Source organism: Balaenoptera borealis, assembly GCF_965194805.1.
Source record: "Balaenoptera borealis genome assembly, chromosome: 7".
Classification (NCBI taxonomy): domain Eukaryota; kingdom Metazoa; phylum Chordata; class Mammalia; order Artiodactyla; family Balaenopteridae; genus Balaenoptera; species Balaenoptera borealis.
Genome location: NC_138864.1, coordinates 13,620,796 through 13,644,340, shown reverse-complemented (window position 1 = coordinate 13,644,340; position 23,545 = coordinate 13,620,796). Strand labels below are relative to the sequence as shown.

The 23,545-nt window shown below is 65.3% G+C and overlaps 1 protein-coding gene across 16 annotated transcripts in view; it reads right to left on the bottom strand.

Moving 5' to 3' along the window:
* CAMK2B (calcium/calmodulin dependent protein kinase II beta) overlaps positions 1-23,545 on the bottom strand; it is a 95,903-nt gene that overhangs the window by 4,166 nt on the left and 68,192 nt on the right. The window contains exons 6-20 of one of the 16 annotated variants that reach the window (XM_082399797.1): positions 21,880-21,952; positions 18,402-18,504; positions 18,230-18,313; positions 17,433-17,527; positions 17,138-17,260; positions 16,595-16,678; positions 15,827-15,869; positions 14,827-14,901; positions 9,825-9,862; positions 9,587-9,658; positions 8,066-8,110; positions 6,455-6,503; positions 4,928-5,041; positions 4,505-4,585; positions 3,496-3,609 (exon numbers count right to left, since the gene is read on the bottom strand). In XM_082399797.1, coding sequence (XP_082255923.1) covers positions 3,496-3,609; positions 4,505-4,585; positions 4,928-5,041; positions 6,455-6,503; positions 8,066-8,110; positions 9,587-9,658; positions 9,825-9,862; positions 14,827-14,901; positions 15,827-15,869; positions 16,595-16,678; positions 17,138-17,260; positions 17,433-17,527; positions 18,230-18,313; positions 18,402-18,504; positions 21,880-21,952 — 1,193 coding nt within the window. Of the gene's footprint in view, positions 1-3,495; positions 3,610-4,504; positions 4,586-4,927; positions 5,042-6,454; positions 6,504-8,065; positions 8,111-9,586; positions 9,659-9,824; positions 9,866-14,826; positions 14,902-15,826; positions 15,870-16,594; positions 16,679-17,137; positions 17,261-17,432; positions 17,528-18,229; positions 18,314-18,401; positions 18,505-21,879; positions 21,953-23,545 lie in introns of all 16 variants that reach the window. The other 15 variants (XM_082399805.1, XM_082399809.1, XM_082399808.1 and 12 more) reach the window with 15 other exon arrangements.

Below are 23,545 nucleotides of genomic sequence, written 5' to 3'. Positions count from 1 at the left end.
AGTTAGCATTCTGAAGCATGTGCCCACGGCCCTCCCATCAGCGCCTTCGGCTGTCTGGGTGCTCACTTTCCCAGGCACCCAGCTAGCAGGTGGACAGAGTCCACGGTAGAAGATGCTGCCTGCTGCGTGCGAGCCCAGGCGTGCCCGTGTCTGAGCTGGGAGCCTGGGTCGTGCCGCACCGGCTCTGGACAGTGGCTGCAGGGTGAGCTCCATGACACCCAAGGGTGTCATGGTTGAGTGCATGCATGAGCATATGTGTGTGTGTGTGTGCGCGCACCTTCGTGCACACGTGCGCAGGTGAGAGTGTGGGCACATGGGCATGCGTGTGTGTGTCTGCAGTGCGTGTATGTGTGTGCACACCAACCCGCAAGCACGCGTGGGCTTCCCCTATCTAAAAGACACCCTCTCTCTGGACCTGGCGGCGCTTCTGCTGGTGTCCTGTTTCTGATCCTCACCGAACTCCATGTCTGGACTATAGCAGGGTTTGGGCTTAAGGCTGTCGCTGCAGAACCCGAGCCCCACCTTGTCTGGTCAGCCCTGGAAGCTGGCCTCCAGGAGGCGGGCTGTGGGCCCAGCTGCCCTGATGCCCCACGTCCACCTGCAGAGCTCTGTCCCAACACAGACACGTGCAGGCCGGCCTCTGTCCTCACCCTCTGGATGTTTCACACCTCCACCCACACACCGCTCCCTCCCTCGCCCATCCCATCACACTGCGTCTCCCCTCTCAGTGCTTCCCCCGCAGCCTGCCCACCTCTCCGCCTTCTGCCTGGGCGTTTCCCAATTCTGGGCAACCCTCTCTCCTCTGGGACCTCATCCACCCCCATCCCCAGTTCACCTGTCACCTCTGCAGAGGTGGCCTCGAGCTTCAGGCTCTGATCGCCCCCCAGTGCAGCCTGGCTCCCCCACCAGAGCCCACCCAGAGGGCCGGGCCTGGGCTCGTCCGAGGGCAGCAACCAGTCCCTGCCACTTCCGTCCCTGCCCAGGGCGGCCCGTCACCCGGGACCTCGCCGCCTCCCGCCTGTGGCACCAGGTCCAGCCCCTGCTCAGGAGCCCCCACCTCCCACCTGCGATTTACTCCGTCAGCTCCGGGCCATCCTGCTGATCTTGCCAAGAGGACGTCTGCACACCCCGACACTTGTCAACCCCCCTTCTTCACAGATGTCGTGAGCCACCCCCGCCCCACGTGAGCCCTCAGCCAACAGCCTTGCAGCTGGAATTGAGTGACTCTTTTTCTGTTTTGTTTCCCGTGTGCTCTGATTTTACAGTCACCTACTGCACTGTGGTGAGCCGAATCTTCCACTTAATGAAGTAATATTGAGCGTTTTTAAACAAAGCGTAATTAAAAATGGAGTCAGTATAAAGAGAAAGAATTAAGTAAATAGAAACCTAGGGTCACAGCACACATTGCAAAGTCTGAAGTTTAGGAAACAGCCACCACGTCCATTCTGCAGATGGGAAAGCTGAGGCCACACGAGCCCAGTCACAGCCCAGGAGTGGGCTGGACGCTCCTGACCCTCGGAGAGGCTGCCGCCCACGTCTAACCCCACGCTTCGGAGCAATCCTTCCTCCCCCAGTGGCATGCTGTGCAAAGGGACTCCTGCGGGCAGGGGTGACGCTTGTTATTGAGGACAAGTCTTCCCCACCAGGCAGCTCCGGCGACGGAGCTGAGGTCTGGCTTGAAGTGCAGCCCCCATGTCCCATCCAGCTCTCCTGGGGTGAGCTAACAGGCCAGGGAGGCCCGGTCACCGGCAAAGGTCCAGGGGGACCCCAGTGACCCCGGGTTGACCCCAAGCCCTGTCCCTCAGCAGCTGCAGGGGCACCAGGATGCCCCCAGCCACCCCAGGGAGGCAGCTGCACAGGATCAGCCTGGATTGTGCGTAATCCCCGATCATGGAGAACACGGCCCCGGCCAGTGGGCACCGACCCCATTTACACGCTGAGACAGCTGGCGGGGACGTTCCCGGGAAAGGAGGCTACTCACGACCCAGCCCAGGGATGGCCTTCTGCAGCCCGGGCCTCGGTGCTGGGAGGGGCCGATCCCTGGTCCCAGAGCTGGAGCGGGGGCACCCCGGCTCTGGCACTCACCCACTCAGCCCACTGAACGCCAGATATCACCCCGCAACGGCCTCTCAGAAGTCCCTTCTCTGGGCCAGCCCGACCCACGTTCCTTCACCCGAGGACCCTCACACAGGCCTATGGAGCTGGGATGCTGGGAACTCCGGGTGAGAGGAGGGTGCCCATCCAGGCACGAGGACCCCTCTCCCTGAGGGAGACTGATGGGGGGCCCCCCTGCCCTCGGTGCCCCCCAGGGCTTTGCGTCTGCCCCTCCCTTGCACCCTGCAGGCCCGGCCACACCTGCCGAGTCCAGGCCCCTAGGCCCCCTCCATTCAGTGCTGGTCACAGCACCTTCTGTGGCCGCACCTCCTGGAGTCAAGCTCAGGACAGACCCCTAAAGGGGCGAGCCAGTGCTGTGGGCCCCCCGGGTCAGCCTGGGGTGCTCAGCACCCGTGGTATGCCCTGTCCTCAGAGGTCCCCACCTGGCCTGCGCACATTCCTAGGGTGGGTCACAGCCCTGGGCCGAGGTCACGCTGCACGTGGCCCCCTTGGGCACAACCCTCCGCATCTCCTCCCCTCAGCGTTCTCATCTGTGAAAGGAGGGGCCGCAAGGATCCCAGAGATGGGGACGTGGAGGCCTCTAAACTCGGATAAGACGCCGCACAAATGGGGAAGGGGATCTGCCCACTCCCACGGGCTCCGCTGTGCGCCCACCCGCAAGACCCTGCTCCCTCACCTAGGACACTCGCCTCCACTCCCCTCAGCCAAGCCCGGATTTAGGCCACAGTATTCAGGCCTCCGAGCCTCCCCGACTCCCTCCCTCTCTCCCTCCTCTCGGCCCAGCCCCTGGGGCTGGCCTGCAGCAGGTGGGCGGGGGTCAGCACCCTTCCGGCCCGGCACTCACCCAGCCTCTCCCCCGCCATGCCCGGCCCCCGGCCCCGCAGCCTCTCCTGAGAGCCCGGTGTCTCCCCGGAGGTGGGGATGGCTGCCGCCCTCGGGTGTCATCCATCCCTGTAAGCGATACTGGCGGGCGGGCAGGCAGGCGGCAGACGGGCTGCGGCGGCTCCTCCCTGCCTGGGGAGGTGGCCCAGCCCAGCGCCTGCCCGGCCGGCCCCCGCCCCTAGCATCACCAGCGGGGGAGTAACCCCAGGCACCACCCCGGCCGGCACCCGTCCCATCCTCGCTGCGGAAGAAACCCACAGACTGCAGACCCTGGGAGCATGTGGCTGTAGATCATGGGAACCTGCTTCCTGGTTCTCCCCACACGTGCATGTCTTTAGCCAAACGGCAGCTCCACGTGGAATTCCCTGCACCCCACGTCCCCCTACCCGCGAGCCGGCCCCTTCCCAGAGCCAGGGGGCGGCGCACCGCAGCCAGGGGTCTCCACACCCCTGTGAGCCCCCAGGAGCAGCCAGCAGGGCCACTCAAGGTGCTACTTACACAGGGTGGGTGGGGAGCCTGGGAGAGCCGGAGGCGGGCAGGGTGGGGGGCCCTGGGCTTCTGGGGTCCCCGAACCCCTCCTCACCGTGTTCAGGATGTCAGAGATCCTGAGGGCTGGGGCAGACGAGAAGTGAACACGAGAAACACGAGGCAGGCGGGGAACACACAGAAGACAAAACCTATGAGCGGATGAGCCAAAGCCAGAGAGAGTGGGGGGGACGGGGGGGTCACGAGGGGACATGGGGGGACATGGGGGATGGAGGGGGACACGAGGGGACATGGGGGATGGAGGGGGACACGGGGGGACATGGGGGGATGGAAGGGGACAGAGAAGGGTGTGGGGCACAGGGGAAAGCTTCAGGAACGTTCAGGTAGCTGCACCTGCCTGACCAGGTCGGTGGGGGCGCGTGGAAAGCTGCTGCGGGCGGAGGGTGCCCTCATTGAAGGGCAGCCTGGCCCAGGAGGGGACAGAGGAGGCAGCCCAGGGCAGGACAGGCCCTCGGGCGGCGCCCGACAGGTGAGGAAGGGACGAGCGAGTGGAGGAGGAGCAGGACGTCCGGCCCTGTGCGGAGAACCCAGTTCTGCAGGGAGGCCGGGCCCTTTCTTCTCCCCTTAAACCCCAGGCCTGTGCTGGAGAGGATTTCTGTAACAGCTCCTTGTGCCTGGGCTCCCCGGGGCCCACACGGAGTCCGCGTGACTGGCAAGGGCATGGCCCAGGGCCCGAGGGGCAGGGCACGTGGGTGGGCGGCCTCAGAGGCGCCCTGCCGGCTGCCCTGGGCCTGGGAGACCCTCTGGGGGAGAGGCCTGGGGCCCCGGACAGCAGTGCGGGGAGCAGTGTGGGAGGTGAGGGTCGAGGAAGCGGGGTGGGGGGGAGTTAGCGCGCGTGCCCCCCGACGGCCAGCCAGTTAGCCAGGCCTCTGCAGCCCGGCCTGGGAGCAGCTGAGGCCGTGCACGGCAGGACGCAGGAGCCGCTGGGCAGCAGAAGCAGCAGGCCTGGGGCACTACTTACATGGGGTGGGCAGGGGGCCCTCAGCTTCCGGGGTCCCCGAGCCCCTCCTCACGGAGCTCAGGATGTCACAGATTCTGGGGGCTGGGGGGACAGGAGGCAGACATATGAGGAGGCTGCCGGGCGAGGCTGGGGGAGGGGAGGCAGGGCCTCTGCTCTCTCCCGCACTGGGGCCTGTCTCAGCATCAAGGAGCCCTGGCCCTGACACCCAAGCAGGATGGTGGACCGGACGGCCCCCCAGGCCAGTGGGGAAGGCCCTCACGGAGCGGGGCTTGAGGGGCAGAGACCCTGGGGAGCCTCAGAGGGGGGCTGTCGGGGGCAGGCTGGTGCCCAAGCTCGGCCGGCCCTTGGCTCTCGAGCGCCCCTTCAGAGGAGCTGCAGGCCCTTCAGGGAGACCCCCACAGCAGCAGGGGCCCGGCTACTTACATGGGGTGGGCAGGGGGCTTATGGGAGCCGGAGGCGGGCAGGGCGGGGGGCCCTCGCCTTCTGGGGTCCCCGAGCCCCTCCTCACGGAGCTCAAGATGTCAGGGACCCTGGGGGCTGAGCAGACAGACGAGACGTGAACACGCAGGTGAGGACACGCAGGAGAGGAGGGGGAGTGCAGGAGAAGGACCAGAGGGGCTAAGCTGGAGAGCCACGCGGTGGGGTCCAGGGCTCCTGGAGCGCCATCACCCCCGCGTGCCCAGGGCTGTGCGATCACAGCAGGTATGTGAGGCAGACACAGGACCACGTGCAGGGCTGGACATGGGGCCTTCGAAGGCCGGGCTCCAGGTGGGAAGGTTGTGTGCCAAGGCTAGCAGAGGCCAGACCTGGGCCCACTGAGGCTTCTCTGCATCTGACGGATGACACAGCTGAGGTGAGAGGCCCCCGGGGCCCCTGTCCCTGCCCTGCCCTGCCCCACGAGGCCCCTCGGGCATCTGCCCACCCTCTCCCAGCCAGACAAAGGGTTGGGACGAGGCTGGCCAGGCTGGCCGGTCTGGCCCTCTCCCCTATGCTCCCGCAGGCTCGGGCCGCCTCAGGCCCCCAGCCTGCTGAGGCAGGGACAGAACCGCAAGAACAGGGCCTGGGAGAGGTCTGGATGACCTCTATGCTCCACGCTGATGGTTCGGGGCCTGCAGTCTGGAGAAAACACATGAACGTCCACCCTCCCTGCGTCCAGAGGCCAAAGCCTTATGCTCGCTTCCACTCTGGGGCAGGGAGGATACTCAGGACAGGGTCACTGCATCCCCCTAAACTGGCAGAGTGGCCACTGCCCAGCCCAGGGGCAGCCCTGAGGGCACCCAGCGCTCATCTACACAAGCGTGTGGCCCAGAGGGTCAGGCGGGCCCTCCACGTGGGGACGGGCGGCCTGGCCTGAGTGGAGTGGGGACCAGATCCCCTCCCTGGGGGCAGCTGAGAAAGCCGAGGGTGGAAGAGAGGGCCCTGGGTGAGCACACGGCGCCCGGCACCCTGGGGCCCTTGTGGGGCACAGACAGAGCATGGCCCAGCTCGGCCTGGGAGCCCTGAGAGTGGGTTGGAGCTCGAGTCTCTGCAGCCCACCCCCCCAATCCCACAACGAGCCCAGGAAACGCCCCTTGCTGCCCGTCCACGAATCAACTGCCAGCCGGGCAGGCACAGGTTTAAGGACCTTTGAGAGAAGAAACAGCAAATTCAACCGTGGGAACTGGGTGCACAGCCCCCAGAGCAATCTGGGGGCCCGTGCAGAGAACCGGCCCACCCAGGGCAGCGGCTTCCTCGCTGCTCAGGGCGCCCGGGCCCGTCAGGCTCTGCTTGGATGCTATGCCGGAGACTGCCCGGCGCCGGTCTGTCCCCAGGCTCAGGTGGGACTGCAGCCCTGAGCAGGGTCAGCCCTGGGGGACACGCCCGCATCACAGACCTCGGCCTTTCTCCATCCCAGCTCCCCACCCGCCAGTGGCCCGCCCCGCTGCCCCCGCAGGCGGGGAGCTGGGGTACCTTTTGTGTCTTCGTCCTCTATGGTGGTGTGGGTGCTGTCAGATGACTCCTGGGGAGACACGGGGAGACAATGGGTCAGGACGTGGCCTGAACCCCAGAAACCCACAGGCAGCGCTGGAGCTTCACACCAGCCCCAGGGGTCACCTGTCCCCAGGCTGGGTCGCCATGTCCCCAACAGCTGAGGACCCCAACTTCCCCTTCTCCCCACAAGGCACACCCAGTGGAAAGAGTCCGTGTGCTCAGATGACTCATTAACAGGAGAGAAAAACAAGCTTTTTGGAGTTCCAAGACTCCGGGCGAAGCACAAAATCATCCACAGCCCGTGCATTTTGGCAGACAGGGCGGAAGCTTCCAGTAGGTGCTCAGGAACCCTGGCCTGGCCCAGACAGACTGCAGCAGTAACCACACCTCCTCCCCAGGCCTGGACCGTCCAGCCAGGCCTGGCCTTACCTCTCAGGTGGCCTTAAGGGCAGAGAGGTGGCCCCAGCACCTCCTACCTCACTCTTGGCTTACTGCCCTTCAGATACAAAACCAGGTGCCAGCCACCTGTCACCGAGTCCCCAGAAGGCCTGCTTGCTCCTCAGAAGGAACATCTTAACAGGGTCCCCAAGGGACCCCCCCGCCCCCTCCAGCCCCCTCACAGGACACACTGCTTTGGGCCCTGGGCCAGGAATGGGGGTGTCTACAGGTTGTAGGATCAGGGCTCACACCACAGCCCCAGAAGCCTCACTCCAGACACAGCGTCCTAGGAATACCCATCCCTGGCCCCGAGTCACAGAGGACACCCAGGCTCTTCCTAGCACCTTGAGCCTGGGGGTCGGCCCAGAGCCAATTGCCCAAGGCCCCCTGGTCCTGGCCCATGGCTGGGGTGTGTGGGGACCCTTTGAGGATCCCAGGTCCGGGTAGAAGTCTGGTTCTGGAAACATAGCGTGGCCGCCCACCCACCCCTCCCCCCACCCCAGAGAGCCAGCCCCTTCCCTGGCCCCGGGGTGAAGATGCCGATGGGATGGGAGCTGATGTCAGAGCAGAGAGGAGGAGCAGTAGGGGGGGTCAGCTCAGCGGGAAGCACCGGGCGCAGCGGGCAGAGGTGAAGAGCAACGGGTGAGGTCGGGGGGAGTCTACGCTCCCTCCTCCCCGCCCCACACTCGGGGGCACGCCGGGCAGCCCACGCCGGCCCTTCTCCCCTGGAGCACGCAGCCCTGGCCACGCATCACGGAGGGCACCCAGGCTCTTCCTGGCACCCTGAGCCTCTGAAATGGGCCCTGCATTCGGCTGCTCCTGGCTAGGCTGGGCCTGGCCATCGCCAAGGCAGGCGGGAGAGGGTCTGAGAAGTGGACCCTGCTCAGGACATGAGGAGGCCCAGGCTCCTGTGTCCACCGTGGACTTGGTACAACCATGCCTCCAAACAGGGCAGCACCTGGGGCCTTTCCCCAAAAGGGAGCAGCCCGCGGACTTGGGGGGCTCTGTCCTGCCTTGGGAGGGGTCCCTTGCACAGTTGTCTTGGCACAAATGCTTCCCCGGGGTCAACATCCCAGAGCTTCCCCAGGGCCAGGGGGTCTGCCTACTGCCTGAGCAGACGCTCCCAAGAGGGTGGCGAGGAACGCGCAGTACCTTGATCCCGTCCACTGGGTTATGAATGACGGTGCTTTGAGGTTCCTACAGAAGAAGGAAGCACAGAGGAAGGAAAGAGGGAAGTGAGAAGAGGAGGAGAGCGGAGGCCCCCCAGAGGAGAGGAGAGGAGAGGGTGGGAGCGCAGCAGGACGGCGGCAGATGGCCAGCGGGGAGCAGAGCAGCTGGAGAGAAACCTGGGACGATGTGGATGGAACAAGCAGACCTGCCCAGACCTCGCGGGCGCCTGCGACGGGAGGGAGGGCGATGGAGAGCGGGCGCCTGAGGGCCGTGGCGAGAAGCCACACGCTGGGTGCCCTGCCTCAGGCGCCCTGCCCCTCTCTTTGCCGCCGGACCCTCTGCCTCGGCATGGGCGGGGCACAGATTTGAAGATGTCATGGGGGTGTGGTGGCACATGGGATGGACGGGGTCCGAGACGGGGCTGGCTGCGAGGCCGGCACGTGGGACCCTCCCCTCCTGGGCCAAGGCCGCCCTCCCACTCGCTGGATGGCCATTCAGCAAACCCAGCCTCCCCACGGGCGGTCCAGGGCTCACTCCCAGAAGCGCGGCCCGGGGCCTGCGGGGACACCAAGTGTGCTTTCAGCAAACTCAGAACCTGTGGACCAGCAAACCCCAGCCCCTCGGGATGGCCTGCTCTGTACGAGACACCACAGGCGCACAGCATCCTGGGCAGGAGGGCCGGTACCCGCTGGCCACAACCCTGAAGCACCAGCTCCGTCCCCTGGACAGGACCCTCCAGGTGAGGGCTGGCGCTGGCGGGTCCCTCTGACCTCACGTCCGCCCAGCCCTCCCCAGCAGGAACCCCTGAACCCTCCGGGCAGCCACAGGCCATAGAAGTGTATCTCCCCCCACCTGCCTCGGGGCCTGCAGGACACAGACTCTGATGGGAAACGCCACGGCTGCTGCTGCCCTAGACCCGACAGCTGCTGCTGGGCCGTCACCAGGGAAACCACCAAGGGGTCTCTGTCTCCCTCCAGATCACTGGGCTCTGAAGCTAAGGTCAGGCCCACCCGTTCCTCCTGGGGAGAAGCCAAAGGCCCCCACCTCCCAGACAGCGCAGGCCTGCAGCACCCGGGAGAGGGGTTGGCGGGGGAGTCCCCACCGCCTAGCCTGTCCTCACCCCCGACCCCGGGCCACTCCCCCTGCAGAGCCTGCCCGGGCCGATCTCTGGGTCAGCCTGTTGCGAGCAGAGGAGCCGAGCAAGGTTGCTGCCCTGGATCCTGGCTCTCAGCCTCACCGGCTCCCTGACGGGCTCTCACTGCTGAGCCACAAGTCAGCAGGGGCCTGTCCGCTGCCCCCAGAGGGGCTCTCCGGCACGGCCTGAACTGGGGTCCACCCTCACTCCCACACCCGAGCGGCAGTGGGGCCGGAAGGGCTAAGTGTCGTCTGTCAGAGACAGGCTGGCAGCCAGACCCCAGCTTCACCCCAGGCCTCCCGACAGGTGGCCACCACACAGCCGGGGTACGGGAGGGCCGAGAAGCGGGGGGCTGAGGGGTTCAGTACCAGGGCAGCTGGAGGAAGCGTCCCCTTGGGGCTGGTGGCAGCTGCACTGTTTTTGGTGCTATTCGTCTGGGGCTGCAGAGAGAGGAAGAGAAGCCATTAGGGAGAGAATGAGGGGGTCACACCCCTTCCTTGGGAGGGGAGGAGGCCCAGAGGGAGCTTCGGGGATTGGGCAAAGCTGTAGGCTTGAGACGGGGGAGGCGGGGGACCCAGACCCCCAAGGGCCAAGGCAGCGCCTCACCTTGACTCCGTCTGCTTTCTTGTTGAGTAAACTCTTGGCTGCTGCATTGGAGGAAACAGACATGATGAGTGAGGGGCCCGGGTCCCACCGCAGCCCACCCCTTCGGCGTGAGGCAGCCTCGGGGACCTGCGCGGAGCCTGGGCTCCCCAGGACCCAAGGTCCCAAGGCAGAGGTAGCTTCTGCGCCCAGCTGGGGACAGAGTGGGCCTGTGTCCTATGCCGAGCAGGGCCGCCCTGGGGAAGGCCTGGCCAGCGCTGCCCGAGGACCCTCGTCCCCGGGACAGGGCCTTCCCCCGGCCATCTGCCATGACCTTGGAGGACACCAAGGTTTCTCCTCCCACCTGTGACCAGCAGATTCCAGGAAGGCAGCATGCGGGTTCCCCGAAAAGGAAGGCAGGGCGCTGCCCCTCACCCGAGATGGGAACACAGGGCAGGACAGCAGATTGGAGTGGTAGGCACTCCCGTGTTCTCAGGCAGGGGTGGGTGGGCTGCAGCTGGCCACCCACAAAGGGAGGGGCTCATCCCAACCCCAGGTGCCTGCTCTCAGCCTCCTGGCCCCCCTCCCTTGGCAGACCGGACGCGGAGCTCTGCTCCCACGGCCAGGCCTCAGGCCACGCCTCTCAGCTCAGAGCCCCCGAGGGGCAGCCTCACTCTCCCTCTTAAACCACCCCGCAGCCCGAGCCTTGGGGCCACTGCTTGGCCTTGCTCTGGCAGCGCTGACTGGGCCAACCAGGGCCTCTGTGCCCACCTACCAAGGACCTTAAGCTCTGAGTGACATCAACAGGATGACACACCTGGGTGAGGGTCCAAAGAGCCGCCTGCATCCCAGGTTCCCACCACCCCTCAGACGCCCTGGCCCAGCAGACGGCCCGTCTCACCCCAGCCTTCCCCGCGCCCCCGGGGAGGAGGTCGGGGGCGGTCCGGCTCTGCTTCTGCCTCTCTGTGCGCCAGCTTCAGAGGCCCTGACCTGCCACACCCCACAGGCCCTTAGCCCCCCAGCATCTGCACCCTCTGCAGTGGTTAGTTTTAATTACAGAACTTGAAAAAAAAAAAAAAGAGAAAAAAGGAAGTCAGCTTACCTTACGGAAAAGGAAAGGTGAGGAGGGGAGGAGAGGGAGTGAGGAAGAAAGGAAGAGAGAGAGAAAACAAGATTTGTGGACGTTCAGGCAGGGAGTGCAAGTCTGCAGCCCGGGACTCAGCAGCTCCTGCCTCACCCGCCCTGCCCACGCTCACGCCAAGCGGTGCCCCAGGACAGCCGGTGCGGATTAGAGAAGCAGCCCTGGGGTCGGATGCCTGAGGGTGGGGTCCCTTGTCCTGGAAGGAAGGTGGCACAGTCCCCACCGCCGGCTCCAAAAGCTCTGGCTGGCCAGCCCTGAAGGGGAGGCCGCCTGCCCAGAGGGAGGAGGAGGGTGGCCCCCAGCAGGCCTGCACGGGGACCTTTCCTGCTGGGAACATCCCTGGAGACCGTTGACTCGGCCGGCACATCAGAAAGACCCAGAGAGCTGCAGTGATTCTCAAAGTGCGGTCCCCCTGGACCCCACCCCAACCCCCGCCAGCAACATCCGCATCGCATCGCATCGCCTGGGCCGCCCCAGACCTCCCGAGGCAGAACCTCGGGGGTGGGCTCAGCAACAGTTTAACTGTTCATCTGCTCTGGGGGATCCTGACGCTGCTTCAGTTCGAGAACCACTGATCAAGGTCCCCAGTGCAGTGACCAGGCCAGTCCCAGGTCGCTGGGCCACCCCCTGCTGATTGCCTTTCCCTGTCCAGGTGGCCATCGCCGCCCTCCGGGCTTTGCTTTGGCACACAGGTGGCTGCCCCCAGCCAGAGGGCCCCGTGGGGTCATCGGAGACCTGCTACACTGGGTGCAGCTTCCGTTCCCAGCCTTCCTCCCCAGCGGACCCGTCAATTCCCTCAAGTTTCCCTCCCAGGACCCACGGGCCAAAGTTTAACGAGAAGCCTGACTCCTGGCCCAACCCTGTCGCCCGGTGGGCTTCACCCCGTGAGAAGCATCACAGTACCCCAGCGAGTGAAGGGACCACAGGTCATCCCTTTCCTCGTCCCCCAGTTCATCCTCCCAAGGGCGAGGCCTCACCTGGCGAGGCCGGACTCAGGATCACACCCTGATGCCCTGGCAGCCCTGCTCCGCGGGCATCCAGGACCAGAAATGCCGCCTGCTCAGGGCCACAACCCACTTCCCACTGCGGGGACTGTGAAAACCTCCCTGGTGGCAGCTACGTCCGCCTCCCTGTAACTCACCACAGAGGAACAGTCCAGCCCTGCAGACATGGGAACTCCCGGGCCTCCAGGGCCTGCAGCCTCACTCCTGACCAGCATGGCCCTAGCCTCCCTGCTGACCCCGAAGTGGGGGTCGTGCTGTGCTCACAGAGCCCAGGGACCCTGTCTATGCTGGCCGACCAGCTGGCCGGACACAGCTGGAGGAAAGTGGGGTCCAGCCCGTCTTGAAGGCACTCGTCGCGAGAGCTGAGCAGGCGAGGAAGCTGACCCCCAGCCCCCAATTTAAGGTGGGCAGTTTGGGGAGAGTCACCTCCCAGTGCCACACAGCCTTGGCCAGCGGCATTCCCGGCCGGCTGAGTTAGAGCCAGTGCACGCCAGTGCTGGTCTGAGAAGTCCGGCCAGGGCCAGCCCAGTGCCCTGGTGGGGGCAGAGTCAGCTCTGCCTGGTCTTCCCCTTGGGCAGGAAAGGGGGGGGTCCCTGGGTCAGACCCTGGGACAGTCCTGGGTCTCAAGAGGGTTCCCTTCAGTCCCTGATTCTATCAAAACCCACATTCCAGACCGTGCTACACGGGACGGTACCAGTTCCGCTCCCTAACAAGCCACCCCTCCGGGGACTCAGTCGGCCACCACGGCCCAGGCTCCAGGAGGCCCTGCAGCAGACACCTGTCCTTGTAATCGATTCCCAAACACTCCTCCTTGGGAACCCCTGTAACCTACACCTGCGTGTCTGGGTGCAGCGTGTCTGGACACACGGCTGCCGTCTTCCTGAGTGCAGCTCCTGGCCGCCGTGTTTCCTGGAAATTCACATCTCTGTCTGAGAATAACTCCAGAATCCTGTTGACTCCCATCTACACTAGCGGTCAAAGGCATAGGGAGTTTCCTTTGTGTTTTCTCAAGTCGAATTCAAATCGAATTCATTACTACACAGCAGGAGCCAAGGTGGACCAACCAGGCGCCCTAGACCCCCGGAGACAAGCAGAGACCCTCTGTCCCACCCCGGCCCGGGTCCTTGGGGCCAGGCCATCACTGCCACCCCAGAAGTTTGCCTGAGTCTCCTCTTGGTGAAGGCCAAGTGGGACTGACCAGGCCGCCTTGATGAACTGCAAGAGATCTACAAAGACACCCGGTCTTTCGCTGGCCAAGGGCACTATGTCACCCCAGAGGCCGTCATCCACAGAGAAGCGACGGCCTTGGGACTGAGCCCCCTGCCTGCCTGTGTCTGCTGGGTCCAACGCACTGGCTGAGATGGGCTGACCTAGCAGGGATGGGGGGCTCAGCCCACAGGGCCCAGCCTCTACCTCATCCCCTAGCGCGTCACTCAGGGACAGCCATGCTGGGCTCCGTCCACATGCACGGACCACCCCCAGGACAGAGTGGCCCTGGGCGCCGGGGGCAGAGCCGCACATGCTCGCGGCCTCATGCACGGACGCTCCGCATCCCCTTGCAGGCAGCGGGCATTGCAGGTGGGCGCCTGCCTCGCTCACCGCCCCCCTGCCCCCGGCTTCACCAGGAGCCCCTAGTCTCACTGTCCCGTGTCCCTCCGCCCCTCCCTCCCTCTCAGGTGCTCCGGAAAGGCCCAGAAAATGAAGCTGACTCAGGACGACCCCCGGGGGCCTGCCTGCTGGACCTGTCACCGGGCTCACGGGAGGAGCACAGGCCCTCCTGCTGAGGACAGCCCTGCCCTGAAAGCCCCAGGAGGCAGCGGCCGGGGTCCTCTGGGTGGGCAGGCGGGCCTGCGCACCCTGCGGGGTCATGGGGTAAGAGCTGGGCTGGATGTGCAGTAAAGAAAGGGCCCGGGCTTGGGAGGGGCTGGGCGTCTGCCCTGTCCCGGCCGACATTCGAGGCACTGGCAGGAAATGCTGGGCTTCCTCTAGGCCCCTCAGCTGCAGCTGGCTCTGCCCGCCCTACACCTGTGCCATCCTCAGCTCGGGCTGGGGCCATGGGCCCACTAGGAAGTCTTGGGGTCCACTAGCCTTATGTGGTCCGGCCAAGGTCATGGCTGGATGAGCGGGAGCTGGCCTGCGCCTCCTGGGAGGTCTGCCCCTCACAGACTGGGGCACAGGTCAGCAGAATGAGCCTCTCCCCTCACAGGTTGGGGATGAGGTAATGGGGGCCTCGTAGAAAGAAACCAAGAGGAGGCCTTCAGAGTCATTCTCTGGGTGGCCGAGGGCCGCGTCTTGGGGCTCACGGGGCAGACGTGCGTGTCTGGGACTCAGCACAGACCACCGGCTCCGTGCGAGCGGCTGGGAGCGCAGGGCAGGGCCCTGGGAGCGTGTGCGGGCCAGGTCGGGGGTGGACGGGGTGGCGAGTGGGCTCTCACGGGGCAGGGTCTCTGCCCACGCCCTTCTGCCCAGGGCCCCCACTCGGGATCCAAACTCCCAGCAGCAGCCCCGAGGCTTCCTGGGGTTGGTGTCAAGGTCATTCTGAGCGGGGGTCATGATGGACAAGTGGGGAGTGAGCCTGAGACAGCAAAGGGCTCTGACCAGAGGGGTCTCCTGACCCCCAGACTCAGCGACCAGGACTGGGGAATTCCGTCAAAGGCATGGAGGGCACCTCGGCTCAGGGGTCAGCCAGCCTGGCCCCTCCTGAAACAGGTGGGGTCTGAGGCCGCTGGGACAGCTGGGACTGCCTCCCTGCCCACAGGGGCTCTGGGGGTGTGTCCGGGGCGGGAGCAGAGGCTCCCGGGGCCTCTGAGGAGGCCCTCAAGGCCCAGCCAGCGGCTGCGTGCAGTGAGGGGACCTGCATGCCGACAGGCGGGACATCTACCTTGTTCCACCAGCCCCATGGTGGTGCCGGAGGCCGCGGTGGACATTGTGGCTGGAGCGGTGGTCTGTCTGCCCACTGTTAGCACCGGGTTAGAGACGAGGGGAGGGGCGGACACAGACGAGGGGTGGGCGAGGTGAGGGAAGAGAAGAGACAAAGGAAGCAGAAGAAGATTAGAGTCAAAGTTTAGGTGACGGATGGTTCCAGAATCCCTTTCACAAGAGCGTGAAAACAAGATGGAGACCGATTGACACTGGAAAAGCATTTGCCTCCTTTCTCCTTGGAAAACCCCAGCGGGGCCTTCCGGGCGCCTGGCTGGGCGTGCGGACAGGACACGTCCTGTTAGTATTGGTGTGACGGCATGCCCCCCCGCCCGGCAGCACAGCATCACAGCAGAAGTAACAGGATGGGGCGCGTGCTGATGTAGACGGACAACGAGGACGGACCACAGACGCTCCCGCACCAGCATCGCAGGCCACAGACAAGCCACAGGAGCGCCAGGGGGCAGCCGCCCCGCTCGGGTGACGCCGTCCCCGCCGGGCCCGCCTGGGCCCATGGCCTCAGGGTCGCCGACAGCCCCCCAGAGCGGCCGCACACCCCCAGCCCTGCCCACCCTCGGTGCCCGGGTGGGCGGCCGCCAGCCCGAGTATCCGGAGCCTCCTCTAGCCGCCCCCTAACCCACACACAGAACGGGTGCTCCGAGGATTCAGGACAACAACGAGGCCACAGAGGTGCCGACCAACGCCTGGACAGACACACGGAGCTGCGGCCCGGCCGGCGGGCAGCTCAGACACAGACCCAACACGCAGGGACATGCCCTCGCGGGGCCCGGCCGGAGCCCAGGCCTCCTCTGTGGCCCGAGGGTCTCAGAGGGAGGAAGGTCGGGCCGGGCCAGCAGCAGAGGAGGGGACAGTGGGGTGAGGACACGGCAGGCAGCTGGTGGCGAGTCGTTCCCCAGCCTTCCCGCCGTAGGCCTGCTCCTCCTGGAGAAGGCTGTACTCACCTGAGAAATTCCGCGTGGCCAGCATGGTGGTGAGGATCGCGCCCTGGGGACAGACACACAGCTGAGGCCAGGCGGGGCCCCCCGCCCGGACCTCGAGTCACGGCCTCGCAGAGAGGCAGCTGCACCCAGACATGCCACCCACGTCCAGCATTAAAACAGGGACGCACCCCAGGCCCTAAACTGCCCACTGAGCCCAGCTCCTAAAGGCTTCAAGACCCCCCGGGGCTGCAGCTGGGGGTCTGCCTCTCCCCACGGCGCCTCCTCTCCCTGACAGGCACGTGCACGCCAGCCGCCAGGCCTGGGCACTCACTCCCAACACAGAGCAGCCTGTAGGGAGGGCGCCCCCCTCCCTCCCTCCCGACCTCCCCCTGCCTACCCAAGCAGCAGAGCTCGGCTGATCTCCTGAGCAAACCTGCCCCAGGTCAGAAGCTTCTCAGCCGGCTCCCGCTCAGAGAGCATGACCGACCACAGGGCGCCTTTCCCCCCAGGGAGCCCCAGGAATGTCTCATGGGCGGCGCGGGCGGCTGAGGAGGGACCAGCTGTGCACCTGGGGGCCAGGCCCACGTCTGGGCACCTCTGGTGTTGTTGCCACGGGGGGGCTAGTCTGGGACGGCGCTGACAAGCAGCCCGTCCTAGGTGACTGGGACCCCCACAGGCCTGCCTGAGCCCCTCCAGCTGCTCCCAGGGCAGGGCCCTCGGCTCCTCTGGGTGGGTGAGCGCGCGTGCCTGGCGTGGCACCCTGGCCGCTCGCTGGGGTCGGCGTCTCACCTTGAGCTTCCGCCGGGCATTGAACTTTTTCAGGCACTCCACGGTCTCCTGCCTGTGCATCATGGAGGCCACAGTGGAGCGTTGCTGTGGGGAGGGGGGCAGGAGGAGGGGGTCACACGCTGCAAGGAGCCCCGAGGGGCATCAGCTCTGTCCCCAAGGCAGGGCTCAAAAGAGGGGGCTCGGGGCAAGGCTCAGGGCAGCAGCACCCCCAGGGCCCTTGTGCCAGGAGCTGCCAGCCGCCCACTGCAGCCGGAGGCCACCTGTCCCCGCTGCCTGCCTAACCCCCCAGCCCGTCACCCCTCATGGCCCGTCCGCCCCCCCACCTGTCCCTCACCCGCCTCGCTACTCTATCCCCTCACGCCCTGGACTGGGCCTCCTCTTCCCACGGAGCTCCTTAGTCTCCCAGGGACTAAGGTCTTTACACCCGCCAGCCTTAAAGCCACAGGCCACGCAGCCCCCGGGAAACCAGGGGACCCACTGGGTGCGAGGAGCGCGCGCCAGGGTCGACGCGCCGGGGGGCGGTCCGAGGCTGGGGCGACTTACGCAGACCCACGGGTGCTTCAGCGCCTCGTGCGCCGCGATGCGCTTGGCAGGGTTGATGGTCAGCATCTGGTTGATGAGGTTCTTGGCTTCAGGAGTGACCGTGTCCCACTCCGGGGACGGGAACTAGGAAAGGAAGCCACGCACAAGGGAGCCTAAAGCCCCCTTCCCAGGCAGGAGACAGGATTCTCCGGGGGGGCCTCATCCGGAAACGGGCGGCATCACCCCGCTCCCTGCCTCTGCCAGCCTGCCTCCCCCGGACGGGGAGGGGTCGGGGGGGGGTGGTCCCGGCACTCACGTCGTAGGCCCCGGCCTTGATCTGCTGGTACAGCTTGTGCTGGTCCTCGTCCCAGAAGGGCGGGTAGCCCACGAGCAGGATGTACAGGATCACCCCTGCGGAGAACCGCAAGCGCAGGGCCTCGCACTGCCACCCGCGCTGCCTGCGCCCGGCGGCTCAGCCCCGGCCCACGGAGCCCACAGCGCAGCCACGAGCCAGTGGGCGCTGCTGCGTGGGGTCAGCTGTGTGACCCCCCGGCGTGGGGGTCAGATGCCCAGCTCTGCCGCCTGACAGCTAGGGGACCCTCAGCCAGTTTCCCAGCATCAGCTAGGGTCGGGGTCACTGTCCGAAGCCAGCAAGCCCCATGAGGATACCGGGACCCTCGAGGTCCAGTGGGATGCCCCCCGGCCCCTGCAGCCAGCGTCAGCAAGTGTCACTGTTTGGAGACCCTGACGGCGGAATGGCATGAACATTTCTTTCACCTCTGCTCTACCCTCACCCTACTTCACAGGAGAGGCCCGAGGCCGGCCCCCTCCGCTGCGCAGAGGACGGGCCCCGCCAGGGTGGTGTGCACGGCCTCCAGACCTCCTGCATCCATCCACCACCCGGGCACCTGTCGCTCCTTCTCCAGACCGCTCTGCGGAGCACAGGGCAGGCGCTGGGGTGGTGGGCTTCTCAGCAACAGCCAGGATCGCATTAGCGACTCCAGTCTGGGTGGAGAGGGCGCTCCTAGCGGGGGGTAGCCCCGTGAGCCAGCCCAGCGGCGGGTCCCTCACGGTGGCCCTGCGGCCCTACCCCGCCCTGCACACCAGCCTCACCGCATGCCCAGATGTCCACCGGCTTGCCGTACGCCTCCTTGCGCAGCACCTCTGGGGACAGGTAGCCCGGCGTGCCAGCGAACCCTAGCGGGAGGGGAAAGGGCCATGTGAGCGGCCGCGGGGGCAGCTGACGCCCCCAGCCTGGCCCCCGGCCGGCCAGCCGGCTACTCACCAAACCACGCCTGCTGGTCCCCCTGCACCTCGATAGCCAGGCCGAAGTCTGCCAGCTTCACTGCGGCCCCTTTGCACTTGCTGGCCAGGAGCAGGTTCTCGGGCTGCGGGGAAGGTGACCGGCCCGAGAGCGTGTGGTTTACACCCAGGGGTGTCACGGGAGGGAGGGGGGACAAAATAGTGCTTTGCAGACAGGGGCGCACAGGTCTGACCCGCCACCACGTGGGTGTCCCCCCAGCACAGCTGACACCCTTGGCTTGGGCGTATCCCAGAGCTCTGGGCCCCCCGGGCCTGCAGCCCACAGTCTGTCCCTGCCCCCCCACTCCCCGGGGGCAGGGACAGGCGCCCCAGAGCTGAGGGAAGCTGGCTCTCAAAGCGCAAGCTTGTGAACTCAGGGCGCTGGGACCAAAACTGAGCACACCGTACAGGCCCTGGCAGGCCGTGCGGGGGCCCGGGACCTCCCCCGGCAGAGGGGCTTCCCTCCCCTCACCACGACCGGCGGCACAGGCAACTGCCTGCTGGAGTGCTCAGGCACTTCCTGCAGGATGGCAACCCTCAAAGGGCAAGAAGGAACAACCGAGGGCCCCCGAGAGCCGGGCAGCGCAGGACGTCTGCCCACCAAGTCCCACCGGCCCCATGCTGGGCAGAGGGGGCCTGCCTTGACCGCTGCCCATCCAGCGCCCACAGGTGGGAAAGGTCCCATGCAGACCTCCCTGAGTCGGGGAGCAGCGCCCTTGCTCAAGCTGGAAGGACGTTCATCCCTGTCCCACTGGAGCGCCAAGGCTGCTGCCCCCTGACTGGGGACACTTGGCCCCAAAGGCCCGAGGGGGGTCCCTGTCCACTGTGTCCTGCGCGCTGGGCCCCTCCCATCCCAGCCTATCCCACCAGCCTCACCACCTCCCAGCGGTCAGCGCTCAGAGCTCAAAGCCGCCGGACTTCCTCATCCCTGACTGCCAGGGGCCTCTCTGGGCCCTCGGCCCCCCTCGCCAGGCCACCCTCCCGACGGGAAGGCCCGCTGAGACCACACTGCCACTTTGCTGCCACCAAGAAAGACAGACACCACCAACCGAACTGAGTTAACACCGCTTGTACACCTGGGGTGTTAGGACGAAACACGTGGAAGAGGTGAAGCACGCCAGCCCCACACGGCAGAAACCAGTCCCTCCAGGCCCACAGAGCTGGCTGGCCGAGGCGCTGTCCCTCCAGGTGATGCGTGCTGGGGACACTCAGCCCTGTCTGCCCAGCGCGGCCTGGAGGCCTCTGAACATTTTATTTTTTGATTATTGGCCTTTTTTTTTAAAATACTCCCCTTTCCTTCCTTTTTCAAAGTTTATTCCTTAATGCACGTCCCATCAACTTTTTTGGCCACAGCGCACGCCATGTGGAACTTCCCCGACCAGGCGTCGAACCCGCACCCCCTGCATTAGAAGCACGGAGTCTTAACCACTGGACCACCAGGGAAGCCCGCCTCTGAACACCTTGATTTTGCAAATGTGCGTGGGGCAAGGGGACCCCAACCTCTCCACACACCCCACATCAAGAAGTCTGAAATAAACACAACATTGTAAATCAACTATATTTCAAGTTTTTAAATATTAAATGAAAAAAAGAAGTCTGAAATCGTAGGGGTCAGGGACTGCAGCTGTGGGCTTGACCTGACTTCTACAGGTCAGATACCCCCACCCCGAGGAAACAAACCAGCACTCCTCCCCAGGAAGAAGGAGCTAAGTGGACTTGGTCCCTGGGAAGAACTGGACGAGAAGGCCCGGGGCCGGGCGGTGGGGAGAGGCAGGGGACCCAGCGGGGCCCGAGCAGTGATGCCCTGCCCCCGGGCTCCTCCTGCCTCCCTCGCAGCCCCCTGAGATGGCACCAACCCCCTCTGCTCTCTCCGCCCTCCACGTCTGGGCTGAGAGGACACCCACCGCAGCACCGCTTCTGGGGGGCTGTCTCAGTCAAGACGGCGGGGGCCTCTCTAGAGGAGGAGGGACAGTCTGCCCCCCGACACCTGGCAGACTCCTGCCCCCTCTTCTTCTTTCCAGCAAGGGTTCTGTTTGCCCCCAGGGCACACCTGGGCTGGGGGGAGCGTTCACCTCCATTTGCGTGCTTTGGCCTCAAAGTTACTTATACATCACAGGGCCCATAGTCAAGGGGGTATGGGCGTCCACTCCCCTGTGGCCCCTCCTCCCAGAGGCCTCCAAATGAGGCCGATTCAGACCAGACACAGCGACAGAGGGGGACCCACAGGACAGGCAGACACGGCGGGCCTGGGTGGGCATGTGAAAGGACAGGGGACCACACGGCACATGCAGAGAGGGAGCGGGAACACAGGAAGGGCACAGGAGAGGGTCCTGGGCCTGCTCCTGGCAGGACAACATTCCAAAAGCAGCCCCACAAAGATCAGCTCACAGACACACACCCCTCGGTGGCCCAGGAAAGGGCGTGACCCCATTCAGCCCGAGCACCCATGGGAAGGTTGGTCTCAAACGCCACCAGCAGGTCTCTTAGCAGGGATGACAGGCCCAGGGGTCCCCCCACCCCCCAACAGAAGAAACTGACCCAAACCCAGACTTCAAGAAAGCTAAAAGCAAAGAAAGGAGGAGAAATTGAGAGGAGGAGGAAGGCGGAGGGGGAGGGAGGGGGAAAGGAGGGAGGGGGAGAAGGAGGGAGGGAGGAGGATGGGGTGTAGCTCCTCCTGAAGACCCTCCCACCGCACTGAGCCCTGTGGGTGACAAACCTTGTTTTAAATGCGCTGTGGTCACTTTGCCCAGAGCTGAGCCAAGGGCCACAGAGACTAGAAGAAAGGGCTGGAAGTTTGCAGAGACCACCCAGGCTGGTCCCTCACCCCCTTCTCCCGAGGCATCAGCCCCACCTACACGGGCATCACCTGTGTCCCACCTGCCAGGTCTGAATCTCAACCGGAGCCCAGAAAGCGAGACCCCGCGTGGACATGTGTTAATAGGCTGATTTTTGACAACTGTCCCCTCTCAGCCCTGGAGCCTAGAGGTGCTGGGAGGGACGTGTGCAAATACATGCATGCACACACACAAACACCACGCACACACATGTGCACACATGCATACATACACATATTCTCACACATGCGTGAACGCACATGCATGCGCACACAATGCTCCCACACACATATACACACATGTGCATGTGAGCACACATACACCTGTGCCCACACAGGCACACACACACACACATGTGCACACAGACCCACATTCTCACATGCACGCACCTTCACACACACACACACATGCACACACACGTGCTCATACACGTGCTGGTGCACACGCACACACACTCTCACATGCATGCACCTTCACACGCAGACACACATGCACACGCACGTGCACACGTCCCACGCACACAGTGTCTCCTGGCGCTTGCACTGCCCCAGCCCAGAGCCTCCTGTTAAACACAACATGCAGTTACAGACAACAAACACCTGGCACAGAGCGCGGTGGGGGACTCACCTTGAGGTCCCTGTGGACAACCCCCATTTGGTGGCAATGCAGAACCGCCTCCAGGATCTGCTGGATGCAGTGACTGCAGCAAACAGCAGGCGCATTAGTGCGGGTGGCCCCCGAAGAGTAGGCGGGGGTGCAGGAGCAGGGTGCTGTGTGGCACTGGGGTGGGGTCCCCAGCCTGGCAGGGGGCCGCGGGAAGCAGGGAACCAAGGTGCGGCCAGGCCCCCTGCGCCCCCCACCCTGCCTTCCCCTCTGGCCAGGCCCTTGGAAGTGCTGCTCGGAGGAGACATGCCTGGCCCCAGGGCACTCTTCCCCAGGCTCATGCTGGCCAAGCCTGGACCTGAGCTGGGCGCCCTGCAGGAGGGAGGCCCGGCCTGAGCCCACACCCTGCAAGGCAGGCTGGAGATGGGGGAACCCGGGCAAGGAAAGGGCAGAGGTGAGAGGGCAGGCCAGTGCCGCAGTGTGGGGTGACGCCCTGGCCACCAGGGCCCCCCTCTGTTCTGGGGCAGCGCTAATGCTGCAGCCTCCAGTCATTCACGGGCTAGAGCAGGAGCCATTTCACTTGAATAAACTTGAACCTCCACGTCGGCTGCTGGCTGCCGTGCTAGACGGCTCAGCTCCATAGCAGCCCTGGGCTCGCGGATGCGCTCCTGGCGAAGAGGCAGCCTGGCACAGCCCAGGGCGCCACGCCGGGGGCTTCCTTCCAGATCCGGGAGAGGTCCCAAGCCCTCCAGGGCGTTACTGGCTGGAGGGAGAGACCCAGCTCTCCTCAGGCGCCGCCAACACCTGTGCTTCAGCCCCGTGCCCTGAACATCAGACCTAGATGCCCCCAGCCCCTGTGGCCTGAGCCTGCCTCCCCCAGGTGGCCCCAGGGGACTGGAAAGTTTCCAGCTGCCCCCAAAGCCAGGCACAGACCCTGGGCTCCCACAGCAGCCCTGCAGCGTTACCAGCCACGGGAGACAGGAGGGCCACAGGCTCCCTGGAGCTCACCCCCTGGGGTCTCCGCCACAGCCCCTCTGGGTGGGGACGAGGGATGCACAGGCAGATTCCCTCAGGACCCTTCCTGCCATGGCTGGACCCTGGGGGGGTGACTGAAGGTCAGCTGGAGGGGTGGGCTTCGTTCTCCTAACAGCAAACTCAGAGAAGGGATAGGGGACCAGGCCTCTTCCTCAAATACCTCTGGCCACATCTGGAGACCACCTGCTGCATAGAAAAGTAAACCTGAGTTTCCCCCCCTGCAGAAACCTAGACCTCAGAATCCTGACGATGGATTCCTGAAGTTTGCAGGGGTCAAGAGGAGCCGGGCCCAAACCTGTGGGCGACAGTCCCCCAGCACCCCCTGCCCTTAGGTGCCTCTAGGGCCTGGAAAGCCCACCCCCACCCCACGCCCTGAGCTCTCCTGCCTGACCTGCTCCCAGTGCCTCCCTCCCCACTCCTGCCCCTCCCACAACGTCCTCATCTGCCAGGAACAATCCTTTGTGGTCCTCACCCCCATCCTTGCATCCCCAGCTCCACACCCAGCCACCACCAGCCCTCCCATGACTGCAGACACGGGCTCAGCACCCCTCCCGCCACCCAGGCTGACCCACCCAGGGGCTTCCCTCCTCGTGGGCAGAGCTCAGCCGTGAGGTCAGGGAAGCTCTTCTAAGGTCAGGACAGGCCGCTGGGTGGA